Source organism: Bactrocera neohumeralis, chromosome 5 (assembly GCF_024586455.1).
Source record: "Bactrocera neohumeralis isolate Rockhampton chromosome 5, APGP_CSIRO_Bneo_wtdbg2-racon-allhic-juicebox.fasta_v2, whole genome shotgun sequence".
NCBI classification, from domain to species: domain Eukaryota; kingdom Metazoa; phylum Arthropoda; class Insecta; order Diptera; family Tephritidae; genus Bactrocera; species Bactrocera neohumeralis.
In genome coordinates this window covers 38,223,199-38,241,523 of record NC_065922.1, presented here as the reverse complement: position 1 = coordinate 38,241,523, position 18,325 = coordinate 38,223,199, and the positions used below count along the sequence as shown (strand labels likewise).

The window sequence follows — 18,325 nt, the reverse complement described above, 5'->3', positions numbered from 1 at the left end:
AAACCCATGGTTCCTGGATTAAGAGGATGCCCAGGTTATCCAAGTTGAATCTCCTCGCTGCCGTCGCATGGTGCAGGTTCACCTGGGCAACTTTTATCTGCATATCTAGCCGTTCCAGGAGCTCTTAAGTGGATGGTAGCGTCTCATCCTGCTTATTGGACCGGACCAGCCATTCCCTGTCCTTCAATGTTTCTTAAATGCGGTTGGAATAGCGCCTCAAAACCCTAATCACACAACCATCGGTAATTAATAAAAAATAATAATCATGTGGGCAGTTTATTTAAAAATGTTTTCGCGTAAAGAAAGTTGATCAAAGTTTGAGAAAATTAAATAAAAAAATTGGTAGAAAATTTTCCTGCTCGAGAGACAGCACCACATGTCGGACGTGACACTATCTCAAAATAAATATCAAGCTTTTATAACTTCTCTCTTTTTTACCACCAAATTTGCGTTTTCTCAAATTGAACACGTTTTCAATATGAATCAGTCTTGCGACAAGCATATTGATATTTAGATATTTGCATGAATAAAAAGGTTTGTGCAAAATTAACAACTTTTCTCGTTTGAACCTACACGTAATAGATTATTTACGATAATGTTAGATATGTAAATCGATTACAACATTTTTTTATCGATAATAGGAAATAATAACATCACAGATGGTGGCATAATTTATTTTGCACTGCTGTTTCAAAATTACTGCTTTTTAACTATTATAAAGAGGGTTTAGACAATTTAAATCAACCGTACTTTTAAAGATGGCTTCGAAGTTGGTACGTAAAAGTATAATTTATAGTAAAATGCGTATATATATGTAAATATCTGTCTAGAGAAGGGGGAAATAGCTATATTATGTCATAAGTTTACATTAATTGTTAGGATTAATGTAGAATGGAAACATCAAAATCTAAATTAATTGTATCCCCTTATTTCAGGATTGAAATAGGTAGAGGAGGTTCTCTTGATCACGGAAATAAATATACTCGCGTTTAGAGGAGGACCTCCAGATCAATACATACATATGTAGCGTCTCCTGTCTTATGGTTTTTGAGATATTTGCATCTAAAGTTCAATAATTCAAATATTTAAAGATAATGATACTTATACTTATATTTTAAACTTTTATATCCACTAAACTGCACTAAGTATATGGGAGCTCAGAGAAGTATTAACCCGATTCCAACCTTTTTGGTTACACAGAATTACTACTGAAAAGAATTCTATCTGAATTTCTATTGCCTATCTCACACATAGAGCGATATTGTCGAACAAAAGAATTGTTGAAAAAGAATCATGTGGAATTTAAAATTGTACTATAAGGGAAGTAGGGTATTGTCCAATTTCGCTCATTTTCTCAGCGTGACATAATTTTATCCCCAAATATGGGATTTCACCAAAAAGTGAGCGGTGCCACTCTTATCGTCCAATTTTTACCACTGTCCCTATAAAGTCTTGTCGTACCATCCCGGTGGCAAATTTTTACGTTTCTGGTGCATTTAGTTATCGATGAGCGGGTTTTCATCCATTTTCACATTATCGGAAGGATCTTGTAATATTTGTGCTGCGCTAATTTAGTTTTTGTATCTTAAGCGGTTTAGGTGATATGTACATATGTACATTACACATATTAGGGGCGGGCCACGCCCACTTTCTCAAAAAATTTTATCTGTGCTAAATTACAGTTTTATATCTTAATTTAGGGCTTAGTTATGGAAGTTTTCGGTAAAGGGCGATTTGTGTTCGTTGCAGTGGCCCGATTACACCCACGAACGAATTTTTTTTTGTACTAAGAAGCCTGCATACCAACAGACAGACAGTCAGTCAACCGGATTTCTACTTTTCTCGTCACCTGATCATTTATATATGTATATGTATATAACCTTATATACTTATTTGAAAAGCGTAAACCTAACTAACTTTACAATTTAAATTTTTTGTTCTAATAAGTTATGGTTTCGATATACGAAGTATTACTAATAACGAGTATTAGAAATCGGTTTTAACATATTAAAGTAAGCCATTTGTAAATTTTCTCTTTATATTTTTTTAGACTACTGGATTGACGGGTTTGGTAGTGGCAAGTAATCCACATCACACTTTGAGTGCTCTTTACGGTAAAATATTAAGAGCTCTTACCAAAATGCCTCAGGATGCTTCGTATAGGAAATATACTGAGAAAGTTGTCCAAAACAGACTAAAAGCGGTAGAAGCGGTATGGTAAATATGGACTGACTTCGAAAACGTACTACTGCAAAGTGTCGGTACAGTATCATGTGCTGAACACAGAGGGCGACACAACATGACTACTATGATGTGCTGAACACATAGAGCGCATCAGACTTCAAGCGACCTCTCTCAAATATCAAAATACACACGTTCTTATGGACACAGTTTTTAGACAGCTGGACGATTACACGATAGCAGGCTCTCAGTTGTCGCTCTCACTAATTTAAAAATATTTTTTAATTTACCGACGACATCGCTCTCTATGTGTTCAGCACATGACTCCAGTATTTATACATATGTTCGTATGCATTGTAATTAACGTTTTCGAAGTCAGCCAAACTCGTACTTATTTCGGTGTTTTACATGCATATTTTTCTTCTTAGCACAAAGACGTTACCACTTTGGAAAAAGAAATTGCTTGTGGACAGGTAGAAGAACTAATCGTACAAGCTGAAAATGAACTCATTTTAGCCCGCAAAATGTTAGGATGGAAGCCTTGGGAGTCTTTGGTAAAACCAGCACCTCAAAAGCAATGGAATTGGCCACCGGCAAAAATTGACGAACCAATGATCTAAATAATAATATTATGTTAATAAATGTGATAAAGACTCATCACATCACATCTTTGGCATTTCTGAATTTTTTACGATCGTAAGGGAATGAAGCTGGCGGAACAGATAGACGATTCGACATGCTGTCGACATGTTGAATTTTGGGAATTTTTGAACTTTCAATATCTCGTAAACTAAGCGTTTCCGGTACCTATAACCTTTTATATTTTTTAATCCGGAGGACTTCCTTTTTCCAACGGTACCTTAACATAGCGGCGCCAGAGAAATCGCAACTGTACCCCATTGGCAGAGTAGAAAACAGTACAAAAAAAAAATTGAGAGTTCGACAACACTGCTTTGAAAACCGTAATAAAGACCTAAATCTCGTGATTAGGTCGGAACACTGTATTAATCATTGGAGATATCGGCAACCTAAAAATTAACCAGGAGACGTTGTTGATATGTAGGCCAATAATGAACGAAAACTGCGACACGCTACGATTATAGTTTATACAATTTTCATAGTTTCAAATAAAGAACCGATGAGATTTTGCAAATTTTATGCGTTTCATTCTAAACAAAGTTATCGTTCACCCTTTTATACAATTTTCATTCGTGGATAATATTCGTGGATAATTTTTATACTAAGTACAAATAAACCAATTTTAATTTATAATTTCCTCGTATTAGGTGGAAAATACCGTGGATTGAAAAGCATATATAAAATAAATTTGTTAAATAAATTTTGGTTATTTATTTAATTTTTCTTCATCTCTAATACATTATGCTTTGACTGCGTATTTCCTTGTGGGATATATGGATCGCTTGCGTATCTCCTTTAGAGTTTTTCTATTTGCATCCCTAGGAGTCAAAGCTTTGCGAACGGCGCGTGTTCTTTTCTTTCTTAAGTCCAGAGGCTTGTATTTTTTATTTTTGAAGACTTTTCGAAGATTTTCCTTCTGCTTTTGATGCATTACAATATACACTCTTGCAATTGCTTTACGAACCACTCGGCTGCAAAATAGAAAAATATGTATGGTATAATTATTTGCGTGGCTTTATTATTGTGATTATTTCTGTAAATTAAAAATAGTACAAGAAATTGGAAAATATACCGATTTGTAATATCTACATTTCCTCCCTCTATTATGGATACAAATGGTTGCTACGACAAATTTATAATGAACTTTGTTAAAAGAAATGTGGCCTTAGAATAACATACTCCGAATGCGGGATTAGATGAGGTCCTCCAGATTAAGAATACATATTTACATATGTATATAGCAGCACGAGACTTGTAGATTTTGAAATATTTTCATTTAAAACCAAAAGTTCAACACTTTTGAATACGCTCTATTTGGAGTTACAACGAATTTAACATATGTGACCTGGTCTACGGAAAGGGGGCTTAGGTGTCAAAAAAAAGGAGAACAATTAATGAGATAACGAGAAACTGTCGATTATTTTTAACAGCTTTTCCCAGAAAACTAGTTTTCGCACGTTAGCTCCCTTTTCGTAGACCAGGTAACATATATTGTTTATATATTCAATATCGCTGCATTGGAGACCCTTTTTTATGAGCTTATATCCATTTAACCGTACATTCGGAATATGCTATTCTTAAGTTTTCCAAAAACTATAAAAATAACTTCTAAAAGTAAAAGTAAAGCAAATATTATAGTGCTAAATTAATCACCCGGATGTTAGGTACTTACATTTTCGAAAGCTTTGATGGGGCTCCCCCTGTAACTTTAGCGACACGCAAGTTAAGAAGTTCATTTTTAAGCTCCTCCAACTGCTTCGTCAGCTCCTTTTTATCCTTTGTACGTAGTTCGGAACACTTCACTTTCACCTGGAATACCATACAAATTTTAAGAAAATTAAGACATTTAATAATAGCTGCAAAATTAAAATCAAACAATCATTTAAGTTTCTATAGAATTTCACACCAGATATATGTGATGATATTGGATTAAATAATCCAACAATCGAAGACATGCATTACCATTTTGAATGCCGTTCACACAAAAAAGACCTTTGGCATCCAATATGCTTCGAAAATATTATAATTTATGTTTTCCATCATTCAGCTTCGTGTAAGGTGCTATATTCAACGGCGTATATTGATTTGCAAAGGCGGCTACTCATTCCATACATAAAAGTAGGCCTTGATTTTTACTGAACAGTTGAAAGGCAATAGGGGGATTCTCTTACTCTTGCAAAATTGCAGATTGCAAAAATCCTGTACCGAAATATACAAGGGCACGAGAGCACCAATTGCAGAAACTAGTGATGAACGGCTGATTCGGTCATTTTGTTGTAAATGACTATTGTAAATTAGCGCACCTTCTGCATTAACTTAACAAAACAACTGGGGGAAACTTTAGTATACCATCCCATAAAAGTGCAAAATATACTAAAGTGCCGACCCCAAAATAAAATAGAAATTATTTAAATATACAGAGTGAAAAACGTGAATAAATTTAGTGAAAGATAGAGAAATACCATGTGTTATTAGTGCAAATTTTTGAACTTTTAATCGTGAATATTTTGAAAAATATAAGTTATTTTTATATTATTTTTGGACATTCCTCCGCTGAAGAAGCTCCCCTATCCGCACATACCTCAGTTACACGGAAATTCGGTTTTTTTTTTACTCCTCCGCCAAAGTAATCGGAATCGTGCCCATACATACATATTTACAAATGCAATCTTCTCCAAATTATTTAAACATAAATATGTATATTTCTTTGTTACATATTTATTGTAATAGACAAATACTTATATTTATAATAGTTAACCCCTTTGGTTAGTTCCTCCATTCTATCTGAATAAAATGATTGCAAATTTCATTAAAAATATTGAAATTAACAAAACAAGCACAACCGATTTTGCATTGTGAGGTTTGCTTTCAGACATAACAAATATATGAGGAAATTGTGAGCATTGGAGCTATTGAAATCACCTCAGCATACGGAAAACCTCACAGGTAACAAATAAACAATAGTGAGGGTGGTGATTTTTGAGATGGCACGAGAATAGGGCTGAAAGAATTTCGTATCAATTTATCTATGGCGAGTGTGAACTCAGTCTTAGAAGGTATGGTTTATTTCTTGTAACATCTCCAATATAACTTAAATCATGTGCGGCATACTATGTGCTATAAATTGTGATGGAATTTCTAAGAGCACTGAGCTTAAAAATATTTTGTTACGACGTGGACCTGATTTTTCATCTTCTGTTGCTGTAAATTATGATAATGTGCAAATGGAATTTGCATGTTCAGTTCTTTGGCAGCAAGGATTAAGTGTTTGCTCACAACCTTTTGAAACAGGAAATTTTCTAATACTATTTAATGGCGATATATTTAATATACCTGGTGAATTAAGCTCATGTTCTGACACGGAGTGGTTGGGAAATGAAATATCCAAATGTCGATGTGAAAGCGATATTTGTAGTACAATTCAATCATTAGAAGGTCCTTTTAGTCTGATAATCTACAACAAAAGTAGCGGAATTCTGTATATTTGCAGAGACGCTTTGGGTCGTAACTCTTTAATAATGGAAGCAGAAGATTCAAAATTTCGTTTTTTGAGCACATCATGTAAGAACTAAAGTTTATTATATAAATTAATCAATAATATTGAAAATTTAGTTATATCAGGGATCTTATTTCATAAGGAGAGGAATGGTGTGAATTTTAGAACAGCATCCTCCGTTTCCGGGATTTAAGATATTTGCATTTAAAGTTCAAATATTTCCTGTCATTGTTTATTTACAGTCGATGCTAAATTTATTAGCGTGTGATGAGTAATGTAAAATTTTTCACAAACTACTTTATCTTGATAAATCCAGGTGTTGAATCGGCCAGGGTTATTTTTTCTTTGATACACTCCGGTGTTTAACCGACCTAGGTTATTTTTTTGAAGCGCGGCCGAAAACTGCCCACGCAACAATTCCCACAATAGTCGGTTTTACGCATCGGAATTGACCCGGATTTTATCCGGCCAAGAGCTGTTATTTCGGTGATCTAACCCCGCTTAGATCGGTAAGTTTTAATTTAAGTTTTTCGTCACGCCTTGCAGCAGTGTTGCTCCGTATCCTCTTGCTCCGTATCCTGGAGAAATTTTTCTGCTGCGTTTGCGCTAAAAGGCTCCATCTGAACTCCACCTCGGTTAAATGTAATACCTGCTATGGATGGAGCCATCTTAAGACCTGTTCAGGTCTCTTAAGACATATCCAACCTGCACATAGTTCTCGCAATGCGCCGCCACTCCACCCAAGTGGCCCACTGGCGACCCCAGGCCGAGCAGCTGTTTTAGCTGTCAAGCGCGACACCTTACGCCATGCCGATCTCTCTGATCCTCGAACTAAGGATAGCAATTTGGAGATTCGGCAAATGGGTAAACCAATACAAGCGGACGAATTGGATAGAGCACTGTAACCTCTCCACCGGAGTGAGAAAGCTTTCGTCTACTGTCAAGGCTTTGTCTAATCAGAAGAGACATGATACCGAGGTGAAGTTCAGTTCAAATACCATGCCTCTTCGGACCCGAAGATGTGCGCGAGCTGATTTAGCCGGCAAATTACACCGCACCCTTCGGTAGACAAAACCAACCAATGTGTTACCCGACAACTGCGCAAAAAGCCAAAAGGCTACGCACCGCATACTTTGAGTAGTGTTACCAATAAGATGAAATCGTCTAAATCCATGGGTCCTTAATCTGTCGCTGACCACTCTTCAAATACCCGATGTGTGGAAAGTCGGAAGAGTGGTTCCACTACTGAAACCTGGGGAACCCACTAACTAAGGGGAGTCCTATCGTCCGATAATTTTCCTCTTTCCAGTATTGACGGCTCTTGAGGCCTTGATACTCCCGACAGCCACCACACCACCGGAGCCTAGCAACTAACCAGGATGGTTTCCGAAAAATGCACTGCACCACCACAACATTTAGCGTCATAAACACCCAGATAGTTCGTGGCCTTAATCAGAAACCATCCTGTGAGAAAACGATCCTCGCAGCTTTGGACTTGTTAAAATCCTTTGACACAGTCAGTCACACAACGCTACTGCAGGACATCGACAAAACTACGCTCCCTCCAGTACTGAAGTAGTGGACCATGAACTACCTGAGCGGTCGTCAATTATCCGTACCATTGAAAATTATGAAATTTGGACCAAGGTCTATACCAATTCCTTACAATTCCAGCGCTAAAGCACATAATTTTAAGGAAATCGTTCCTTTTCATTTCATTAAAATATCACAGATTTTGACCAACTGTAACGGAATGTCGGAATCCATTCAAAAAGGTATATTGGAGTTTGTACCACCTCAAATAATCGAGTTAGATATAGAGGTATGTACATATATATAATATATAAATGATCAGGGTGATGAGACGAATTGAAATCCGAGTGACAGTGTGTCCGTCCGTCTGTGCACGCAATAACTTGAGATATTTTGATGAAACTTGGTAAGCGCGTTCCTTGGCAAAAAAAGAACGAGTTCTTAGATAGGCGTAATTAGACCACTGCCACGCCGACAAAACACCATAAACCTATAAAGCACCATAACTGAGCACTAAATTAGGTATAGTAAGGGTCACCTCTGAATAAAAATTTTTGTAAATGTGGATGTGGCCCCGTCCTCTAATAAGTTTAATGTATATATATATATCTTATACCACTTAAGCTACAACATTTCACCTTCTTCTTCTTCTTAATTGGCGTAGAAACCGCTTAAGCGATTATAGCCGAGTTAACAACAGCGCGCCAGTCGTTTCTTCTTTTCGCTACGTGGCGCCAATTGGATATTCCAATCGAAGCCAGGTCCTTCTCCACTTGGTCCTTCCAACGGAGTGGAGGTCTTCCTCTTCCTCTGCTTCCCCCGGCGGGTACTGCGTCGAATATTTTCAGAGCTGGAGTGTTTTCGTCCATCCGGACAACATGACCTAGCCAGCGTAGCCGCTGTCTTTTAATTCGCTGAACTATGTCGATGTCGTCGTATATCTCGTACAGCTCATCGTTCCATCGAATGCGGTATTCGCCGTGGCTAACGCGCAAAGGACCATAAATCTTTCGCAGAACTTTTCTCTCGAAAACTCGCAACGTCGACTCATCTGTTGTTGACATCGTCCATGACTCTGCACCGTACAGCAGGACGGGAATTATGAGTGACTTATAGAGTTTGGTTTTTGTTTGTCGAGAGAGGACTTTGCTTCTCAATTGCCTACTCAGTCCGAAGTAGCACCTGTTGGCAAGAGTTATCCTGCGTTGGATTTCTAGGCTGACATTGTTGGTGGTGTTTACGCTGGTTCCAAGATAGACGAAATTATCTACGACTTCAAAGTTATGACTGTCAACAGTGACGTGAGAGCCAAGTCGCGAATGCGACGACTGTTTGTTTGATGACAGGAGATATTTCGTCTTGCCCTCGTTCACTGCCAGACCCATTTTCTGTGCTTCCTTGTCCAGCCTGGAGAAAGCAGAACTAACGGCGCGGGTGTTGAGGCCGATGATATCAATATCATCGGCATACGCCAACAGCTGTACACTCTTATAGAAGATGGTACCTTCTCTATTTAGTTCTGCGGCTCGAACTATTTTCTCCAAAAGCAGGTTGAAAAAGTCGCACGATAGGGAATCGCCTTGTCTGAAACCTCGTTTGGTATCGAACGGCTCGGAGAGGTCCTTCCCGATCCTGACGGAGCTTTTGGTGTTACTCAACGTCAGTTTACACAGCCGTATTAGTTTTGCGGGGATACCAAATTCAGACATCGCGGCATAAAGGCAGCTCCTTTTCGTGCTGTCGAAAGCAGCTTTGAAATCGACGAAGAGGTGGTGTGTGTCGATTCTCCTTTCACGGGTCTTTTCCAAGATTTGGCGCATGGTGAATATCTGGTCGGTTGTTGATTTGCCAGGTCTGAAGCCACACTGATAAGGTCCAATCAGTTTGTTGACGGTGGGCTTTAATCTTTCACACAATACGCTCGATAGAACCTTATATGCGATGTTGAGGAGGCTAATCCCACGGTAATTGGCGCAGATTGTGGGGTCTCCTTTTTTATGGATTGGGCATAGCACACTTAAATTCCAATCGTTGGGCATGCTTTCGTCCGACCATATTTTACAAAGAAGCTGATGCATGCACCTTATCAGTTCTTCGCCGCCGTGTTTGAATAGCTCGGCCGGCAATCCGTCGGCCCCTGCCGCTTTGTTGTTCTTGAGGCGGGCAATTGCTATTCGAACTTCTTCATGGTCGGGTAATGGAACGTCTGCTCCATCGTCATCGATTGGGGAATCGGGTTCTCCTTCTCCTGGTGTTGTGTGTTCACTGCCATTCAGCAGGCTGGAGAAGTGTTCCCTCCATAATTTAAGTATGCTCTGGGCATCAGTGACTAGATCACCTTTGGGGGTTCTACAGGAATACGCTCCGGTCTTGAAACCTTCCGTAAGCCGCCGCATTTTTTCGTAGAATTTTCGAGCATTACCCCTGTCGGCCAGCTTATCAAGCTCTTCGTACTCACGCATTTCAGCCTCTTTCTTCTTCTGTCTACAAATGCGTCTCGCTTCCCTCTTCAACTCTCGGTATCTATCCCATCCCACACGTGTAGTGGTCGATCGTAACGTTGCGAGGTAGGCAGCCTGTTTTCTCTCCGATGCGACACGGCACTCCTCGTCGTACCAGCTGTTCTTTTGCACTTTCCGAAAACCAATGGTTTCGGTTGCAGCTGTACGTAAGGAGTTTGAAATGCCGTCCCACAGTTCCCTTATACCGAGTTGTTGACGAGTGCTCTCAGAGAGCAGGAGTGCAAGCCGAGTAGAAAATCCTTCGGCTGTCTGTTGTGATTGCAGCTTCTTGACGTCGAACCTTCCTTGTGTTTGGTGGCGCGTGTTTTTTGCTGCACAGAGGCGGGTGCGAATCTTAGCTGCAACAAGATAGTGGTCCGAGTCGATGTTAGGACCTCGGAGCGCACGCACATCTAAAACACTGGAGACGTGTCTTCCGTCTATCACAACATGATCGATCTGGTTGGTAGTTTTTCGATCCGGAGACAGCCAGGTAGCTTGATGAATCTTCTTATGCTGGAATCTAGTACTACAGATAACCATATTTCGGGCCCCGGCGAAGTCAATCAGCCTCAACCCATTTGGGGATGTTTCGTCGTGGAGGCTGAATTTACCGACCGTAGTGCCAAATATACCTTCTTTGCCCACCCTGGCGTTAAAGTCGCCAAGCACGATTTTGACATCGTGGCGGGGGCAGCTCTCATAAGCGCGCTCCAAGCGCTCATAGAAGGCATCTTTGGTCACATCGTCCTTCTCTTCCGTCGGGGCGTGGGCGCAAATCCGCGATATGTTGAAGAACCTCGCTTTGATGCGGATTGTGGCTAGACGTTCATTCACCGCAGTGAATGATAGTACTCGGCGACGGAGTCTCTCTCCCATCACGAATCCTACACCAAACTTGCGCTCCTTTATATGGCCACTGTAGTAAATGTCACAAGGACCTACTCGTCTCTGTCCTTGTCCCGTCCATCGCATTTCTTGGACGGCGGTGATGTCAGCCTTTGTCTTTACGAGGACATCAACCAGCTGGGCAGCGGCACCTTCCCAATTAAGGGACCGGACATTCCAGGTGCATGCCCTCAATTCGTAGTCCTTATTTCGTTTGCCATGGTCGTCATCAAAAGGGGGGTCTCTCATCCGAGGCTGGTTGTAGCTCTTCACTGGGGGTGTTTTTTACGTGGCGGGTCCCAAACCCAGCGCACAACCCTTGTAGGGAAAGTTTCGCCTTCTCAATTTAGCTCGCCTTCGAACGGATGTTCTTAGGCTACCCAGAGGATACTTGGTCAAAGACCGGAAGTAGTGAGCTGCTTGAGCCAAGTGTAAAAGAATCGTTTCTGGCCACTCCCAAGTGAATGGCGATCAGAGAACTTTCCTCACTTGCGTGAACTTCTACACATGACTCCATCCTCCAACATTTCACCTAGCATATATAATAATAAGCCTAGCATATAAGTATAATATAAGCCTTGCAGCCCTCGGTTATATCCTTAATTCCTCTTTCGGTTTCGCATTGCTAGGAGGGGTTGAAATCGTGGATATGGTCATATGCCAATTTCTTGAGACTCCACATCATCAGCTGGTAATTTTTAAGATATGTAACTTTAAAAAAAAATGTCCGTATTTTAATAAATAAGTAATAAAAAATTATTGTCATTTGCTTTCACTAACTCCTCAAACAAGGTGGAAGTGCTAAGTTCGAACATTTTATACTCTCGCAATAAAAAATTATTAACAAAAACAAATAATTAAAAACATGTTTACACTAACTAACCAGAATACCTCAAATTTGTATGTTTGAAGCTTTTGGTGCACTTTTGTTTTGCTACATTTTCAAATTTTTTGTCCTGGCATCCGTGTTCGTAATACAACATTTTGATTCGTAATCGAGAAACATATGTGCAAACGCACATATATATAATAAAAAAAAATGAGACACATAACTTCCAGTGTTTTTCTCACCATAATTTTGGTTTAATTTAGGGTTTTAAACTTTAAATGTGTGATTCAAATGACACCATGGATAACTTTTGTTAGCGCCTCTCAATTTGTTGATTCTTTTGTCACAGTGCCAAACATGTTTAGTGCGACTAAAAAGTTAAAAACTTACATACACAAACATATGTAAGTGAATCTAACAAAAGCGTTATAAAAATAATGTTTGTGAACTACTGAATATTTATATTACATTAATTTTAAAAGTATAACTATTTAACAGATAACTTTAACGCCAACGAAGACGATGTGCCCGCGATAATGGAATTACCACCTCTGGGACTTTATGCATTTAATGTTACTTTGCCCACTGAATGGAAACTATTTCCTTGGAGAGAAACTGCCGATACGATGTTAAATGAAATAAAAAAATTTAATGAGATTTTTAGGATAACTGTCTCTGTTGAGAATTACTTGCAACCAAAATGGTTATGCAATGATTTGAAAACCACGGTACGTGCATATGAACCCATGCTATTTTTCAATCAAGATTTGTGTATGAGTGGTAGTGTTGACATGAATTTACACCAGCCATTTAAATTTAATTAGACGTTAGTTCAAATTTTGAAATTCGGCGTCATCAAATTCAAAGTCATCGATAACACTGGCCTACAAAAAAAATTGTTTGGTTTGGTGCAGCTCTGTGCGCATCAGTAGTCGGTATAGTAGGTAGGATGAACCACATCCCCGCTACTAGATGTCAGCTGACAGCTCTAGTTTACCTACAATTCTCATTTTAATTTCCCCGTATACTATGTATGCAAGCACTTGCCAGCCACCGCTTCGCGCATCACTCATACGCCCTGGCATACACTAAGTAATGTAAGCTTGTATAGTACTGTCCTGCATGAGGTCAGCCGTTTCAAATATTGGCTACTGGCAATTTATGTGAATAAACCAATTACACTGGCCTACAAAAACAATTTTTTGGTTTGGTGCCGTTCTGTGCGCATCAGTAGTCGGTATAGTAGGTAGGATGAACCACATTCCCGCTACACTAGATGTTTTTTTCCTATAATGTCAAAAATATTTATCTGTTATTATGATGAACAACTGACAAATGGCTACTAAGCAGACTTTTAGTAAACGGCCCTTAACCCAAAAAAAAAAACAACTAGCAGAAGAGTCGGCAAGAGCGTAAAACTTAAAAAAGCTACTAACAGGGATAAATCTGCTACTAGTTTCTGCTAGTGAATATAAACAAATACATGAATTTTTTACAATTTTATTGTCCAATAAGCGTAAATCAAATGCTCATTTTTTATTTTTTATAGAGATCTTTTAATTTCTATGAAATGTGCAAAAATCTGGAAACCACCTGTGACAATTTGTTTGAAATTTTGTTGGAGAACAAATATGTATTAGAGGAATTGCAGCGTTTCTCATTATTGCTAGAAGAATCTGTCAAAAATCGTGTTCGCCACACTCCTCCGCGGTGCGTCAATTGTTTAAATCAGCAAGGCACTTGCAATCATGCTAAGATCGCTATTCTATTTTCTGGTGGAATTGACTGCTCAATTTTAGCAGCGTTATCAAACAAATATGTTGATGATCATGATTCAATCGATCTCATAAATGTAGCGTTTGAAAGACTGAGTCCCGGTCTAGAAACCAGTTGGGATGTACCTGATAGATTATCTGCCAAAAATTCTTTTGCGGAATTAAAAAAGTTATATCCTCAAAGGTAAATATTAGTACAAGGTAAACAACTTCATTGAAACATGTACATTTTTTAGAAATTGGAACTATGTCGAAGTTAATATATCGCGACAAGAACTTTGTGATAATTTGCAGAGCCATATTAAACATCTTATATATCCTTTAAACACTGTTTTGGATGAAAGTATTGGTGCTGCGTTTTGGTTCGCTTCTCGCGGCAAAGGAATATGCTTAGGAAAGGAATATTTATCACCAGCAAGGGTAAGTAAACTTATTACAAATTATGTCATATTTTGAAACCAATATAATTGATTATTACTCAGATCAGTTTTTCATAACCAGCTTATAAGCGATGTTTATTATCAATCGTTTTCTGTTTTATAACATCTTAAACTTAGTAAGTTTAATATAAAAAAAAAGTGAGCACGATGTGTTTTACATATTAATTTGGTGGAAAAAAAAATGATTGTTATTCATTTTACTCAATACCTACTTTTATTTGCTTTTTTATTGAAGGTTTTTTTCTTATCGCTTAGGTTATACAAAGTCCTGATTTATAAACATAATGTCATAGTGTTAAGTTAGTTTTTATCGTCCCTTCTTTTATTTGATTTACATATGTATATATTTTATGTTGAATTGAAACATTTCGCAACTCTTTTCACTAAAACTTTTTTAACATTTTGATACGGTTGTAATGAGAAAACTTTTGTAGCAATTGGAGTCGGTGAATTTTCTATTTCTTTCATATCATTCTCTCAAAATAAATATCATTTGCTAGTTTTCTAAAATATTTTTTTTTATCTTATGCATATTTCATCACATATTTGCTTTTGTACATCCTAAAAATAGATACACGTAACATTTCCCAGCAAATAATATATATATTTTTTTAATTGAACACATCTGCTATCTTTGGAAGAATTTCAAAGTGGAAATAATTCACTTTACTCATTCCTTGAATAGTTTAAGTAATACTCATACTCATACATACAAACATATGAGAAGTACGATTTTGCCGCAAACTGAAATACAAAACTAACAATACAATATCTTTTAGATTTCGTTACATAAAACATAAGTCTATATCTGAACTCTTAGTAGCCTCAATGTTTTAAAATGAATTGCAATATGCTCTAAATAACATTAAAATAAAAGTGAAAATTTTAATAATTTGCGATTACTTTTCAACAAATATTCTGTCTCATCGTCAACTAATAAGGTAACGAATTATATACAACCAAAACATCTACTTTGAAATCCTTGACTGTGGTTAGGAACACTGAAAGTAAAAATATAATAAATATCTAAGATATTGTTTATAGAATGACTTTTAAATTTAAAAAAATGCCAGACTTTGAAAGAAATGTCTAATTTTTCCATAAGAAAAGAAGAGAAATGCATTTATACTAAATAAGTAGAAAAAAAAATGACTTTTGCAGCCAATTTGAAAAATGTAGTTTTAAGAAAAAACTGGGCACACTGGAAGCTACAATTAAAAAATTATTAGAACATTTTTTGAATTTTTTATTAGAATTTTTTTTTTTTTCAATTTAATGTAAAAACAAAAAAATCTTCGAATTTTCATATTCTGCCCCTTAACGACCAGAATACAGGTTGGAATGTAAAAGCAACAAACCAGCAATCAAGTTTTTTCGCTAAGGTTATGATTAAAGTGTCAGTTGCGCTTGAGTGTTTTGATTGCATACAAATACATAAACAGTTGAAGTCGTTACATGGGTTTACGGGTTTCAGAAAATCGAATATTTGTATAGTCTTCTTAAATTCTACAAAACTTGTTGTTGGAGGCTAGCTAGGCTAAGGGCGCCGTCTTTAAACGCGTTTTTTCGGAACTGTGTTTTTGAAGTCGGTTGGCAAAATTTCTCGAGAACCACTCAACCGATCTTCATGAAATTTAACACAGGTCTTTGAGATACAATTCTTAAAGACATCGACGAAGGATTTTTTTTCGATTACAACTATTTGAAAAAAACTTCGCGAAATGTTTACTGAAATTCTATTTTTTTGTAAAAATGTGTAAAAATCCAACTTTCAGTATTTTTTCCTTCTTCCAAATTCTAAATTATGGTTTTAACAAAAACACGTAGTTTTTCACTTTAGAAAACCCATGTTATTAGAAAAAAAAAAACACGTTTCAAGTACCCCGGAGAATTCGTCTCAACTAGTGTAATCACATTCTAAAAACAACCTCTGACAAATAATGTTTAGAGGTTTTTTTGTTGACCAAATTCTTTCTTTAAACTTTCCTATAAACATTTGAGGAGTTAAAACTTCAAAATGTGTATCAACACAAACAATAAAACCTTAATTTTCTATCGTTAAAATCGCAATTGTGTGTTGAACATTTTTATTTAAGGGATCGTCTCAGTGTGACTCTCCGAAAAATCACTGAAGATCCTACACGATGTCCACGATTGTGGGCGCAATTTTGATCTAAAACAAAAATTTTAAAAAGGTTATTAATCTGTAGGAAAGTCGCTATCGCCCATGGATAGTTTTTTTTTTTTTTTGGCCGGTTTGAACAAAACTGTGTTCAACTTGGCCCTTTTTTGACAGTTTTTCGTAGAAAAAATAGGAAGATTTCAAAAAAAACTTCTATTGGGCGATACAGAATGACGTTAAAAATGTTCTCTTCAAATTGGACTTAGATATCTTCAAAACACTTCCTTTGAGAGTGGAAACCCTTTTGAAAAAAAACGCGTTTAAAAATTGTGTCGATCCGTTCCCCACTCTGTTCCCTTTCTACAAGAAACACTGTAGCGACCGTGATAATTTGAATTTCGATTTTAAAATTTGAGAGAATGTTTATTACAGTGTATAATATCTCATAATGCAATAAAAAAATCGAATTTTCGGAAATTTCACACATCTCTTAAGGCTTTTCTACTGTTATAATGTCCTCCACTTAAAATTTAAAAAACTGGAATATATTATAGTAAACATATTTTGTGTAATATTTGGACACATGTGTCTATATATGATCAACATGTAAAAAACGCCTAACTTCAAGTTTAATATTGATTCATACTTTCAGGTTGTTATAGTTGGAAGTGGCGCGGATGAGCTGTTTGGAGGATATAAGCGTCATAGGAATGCGTTTTGGCGCTTTAAAGGTACTGATATCGAAAAACTGGAAAACCTTCATAAAGAATTGGATAAGGATTGGAACCGAATCTGGGCTCGAAATTTAGGGCGCGATGATAGGGTTGTAGCAGATAATAGTAAAACGTTAAGAGCCCCTTTCATTGAAGAACATCTAGTTCAGTACGTTCGCAGCCTCTCACCATCGCAGCTTTGTTGCTTTCTACTGAAAGAAGGAGTAGGTGATAAATTATTTTTACGACTATATGGTTTCCAATTAGGTTTAAGAAATATAGCTTATGAAAAAAAAAGAGCAATTCAGTTTGGATCAAAAATAGCTAATAAGAAACAAAATGCGACTGATCGTTCAATTTATTTGTAATATAATATTTATTGAAAAATGAGAAGCCTAAATTTGATTTAAAATTTTTTTTTACTTTTAAGTGTTAATTAATTGTTTGCAAAAAATATTTAGTATAATCGGTCACAGTGTACAAACCCAGCACCTGGCATACCAATATATTGGAACTATCTCCAGACTATACGTTTAAGTAATCCATAACGAAAATTTCTACATATATCTTTCCCAATTCGTTCGGATGGTACACTAGATCTGGAAATGACTTGAGGCCTTAACCTTTAGCTAAACCTATTCCCGAGGGTAACAATCCAATTAGCATCTGGACTATAGCCAGCCAAATTTGTTTATGCTTTGTGATCCCTAGTTATAATTTCGTAGAATTACTAATCCATCGACTTTGGACTGTCGCCAGCGAACCCCACTTCTCCTTTAATATTTCTTAGCAGTTGTAATAGTCAATACCTAGACTTTATTTAGGGCAAAGTGCTAAGCCACATAGCGGTAGGTAGGGCTGGCACCATAAGGAAAGTGTTGTTAGGTGGTTGGGTTTGCTTTATAGTCTCTGTTATCCTAGTAATCATTGTGGAGCTCTGATTGGACTCCGTCCTGGGTTCCTCATATACTGTAAAAGATGTTGATATTAAGTTCAGTCTGTTTTATTATTTAAAAAATGTGATTACCTCTGCAATTTGCTGTGTAGTTCCACGCATATTTATTTTGCTGGTATAGCTTGTTCGATTCGCTACTCTCTACCGCTTTTACATAATAGATAACATACATACATGTTCTAAATATTAAAAATGTGTAGCAAGAACGCTCATTGTAACCGTCATAGATAGAAGTATAATTATAACGTACTGC

General features: G+C 37.1%; 3 protein-coding genes across 5 annotated transcripts in view; 2 read left to right on the top strand and 1 right to left on the bottom strand.

Annotated features, from left to right (window-relative positions):
- Positions 1–634: 634 nt before the first annotated feature.
- On the top strand, positions 635–2,846 carry LOC126760730 (NADH dehydrogenase [ubiquinone] 1 alpha subcomplex subunit 5). The gene is made up of 3 exons (XM_050476587.1): positions 635–773; positions 2,051–2,212; positions 2,610–2,846. The coding sequence occupies exons 1-3, from the start codon at positions 759–761 to the stop codon at positions 2,799–2,801; spliced, it is 369 nt and encodes a 122-aa protein (XP_050332544.1). The 5' UTR covers positions 635–758; the 3' UTR covers positions 2,802–2,846.
- Positions 2,847–3,503: 657 nt separating this feature from the next.
- Positions 3,504–18,325, bottom strand: part of LOC126760729 (60S ribosomal protein L35) — a 133,535-nt gene continuing 118,713 nt past the window's right edge. Inside the window, exons 1-3 of one of the 2 annotated variants that reach the window (XM_050476584.1) lie at positions 4,783–4,893; positions 4,493–4,629; positions 3,504–3,791 (exon numbers count right to left, since the gene is read on the bottom strand). In XM_050476584.1, coding sequence (XP_050332541.1) covers positions 3,560–3,791; positions 4,493–4,629; positions 4,783–4,785 — 372 coding nt within the window. In that variant the 5' untranslated portion in view covers positions 4,786–4,893 and the 3' untranslated portion in view covers positions 3,504–3,559. Of the gene's footprint in view, positions 3,792–4,492; positions 4,630–4,782; positions 4,894–18,325 lie in introns of those variants that run through there. The other variant, XM_050476586.1, reaches the window with a different exon arrangement.
- Positions 5,904–17,510, top strand: LOC126760714 (asparagine synthetase domain-containing protein CG17486). Of its 2 annotated transcripts, none has more exons than XM_050476556.1 (5): positions 5,904–6,381; positions 12,566–12,795; positions 13,617–14,026; positions 14,079–14,262; positions 17,057–17,510. In XM_050476556.1, exons 1-5 carry the CDS (start codon positions 5,919–5,921, stop codon positions 17,483–17,485), a joined length of 1,716 nt encoding a protein of 571 aa, XP_050332513.1. In that variant the 5' UTR covers positions 5,904–5,918; the 3' UTR covers positions 17,486–17,510. The 2 variants fall into 2 exon arrangements, with proteins under 2 accessions (XP_050332513.1, XP_050332514.1); XM_050476557.1 differs by lacking the exon at positions 5,904–6,381 and adding an exon at positions 7,653–8,091.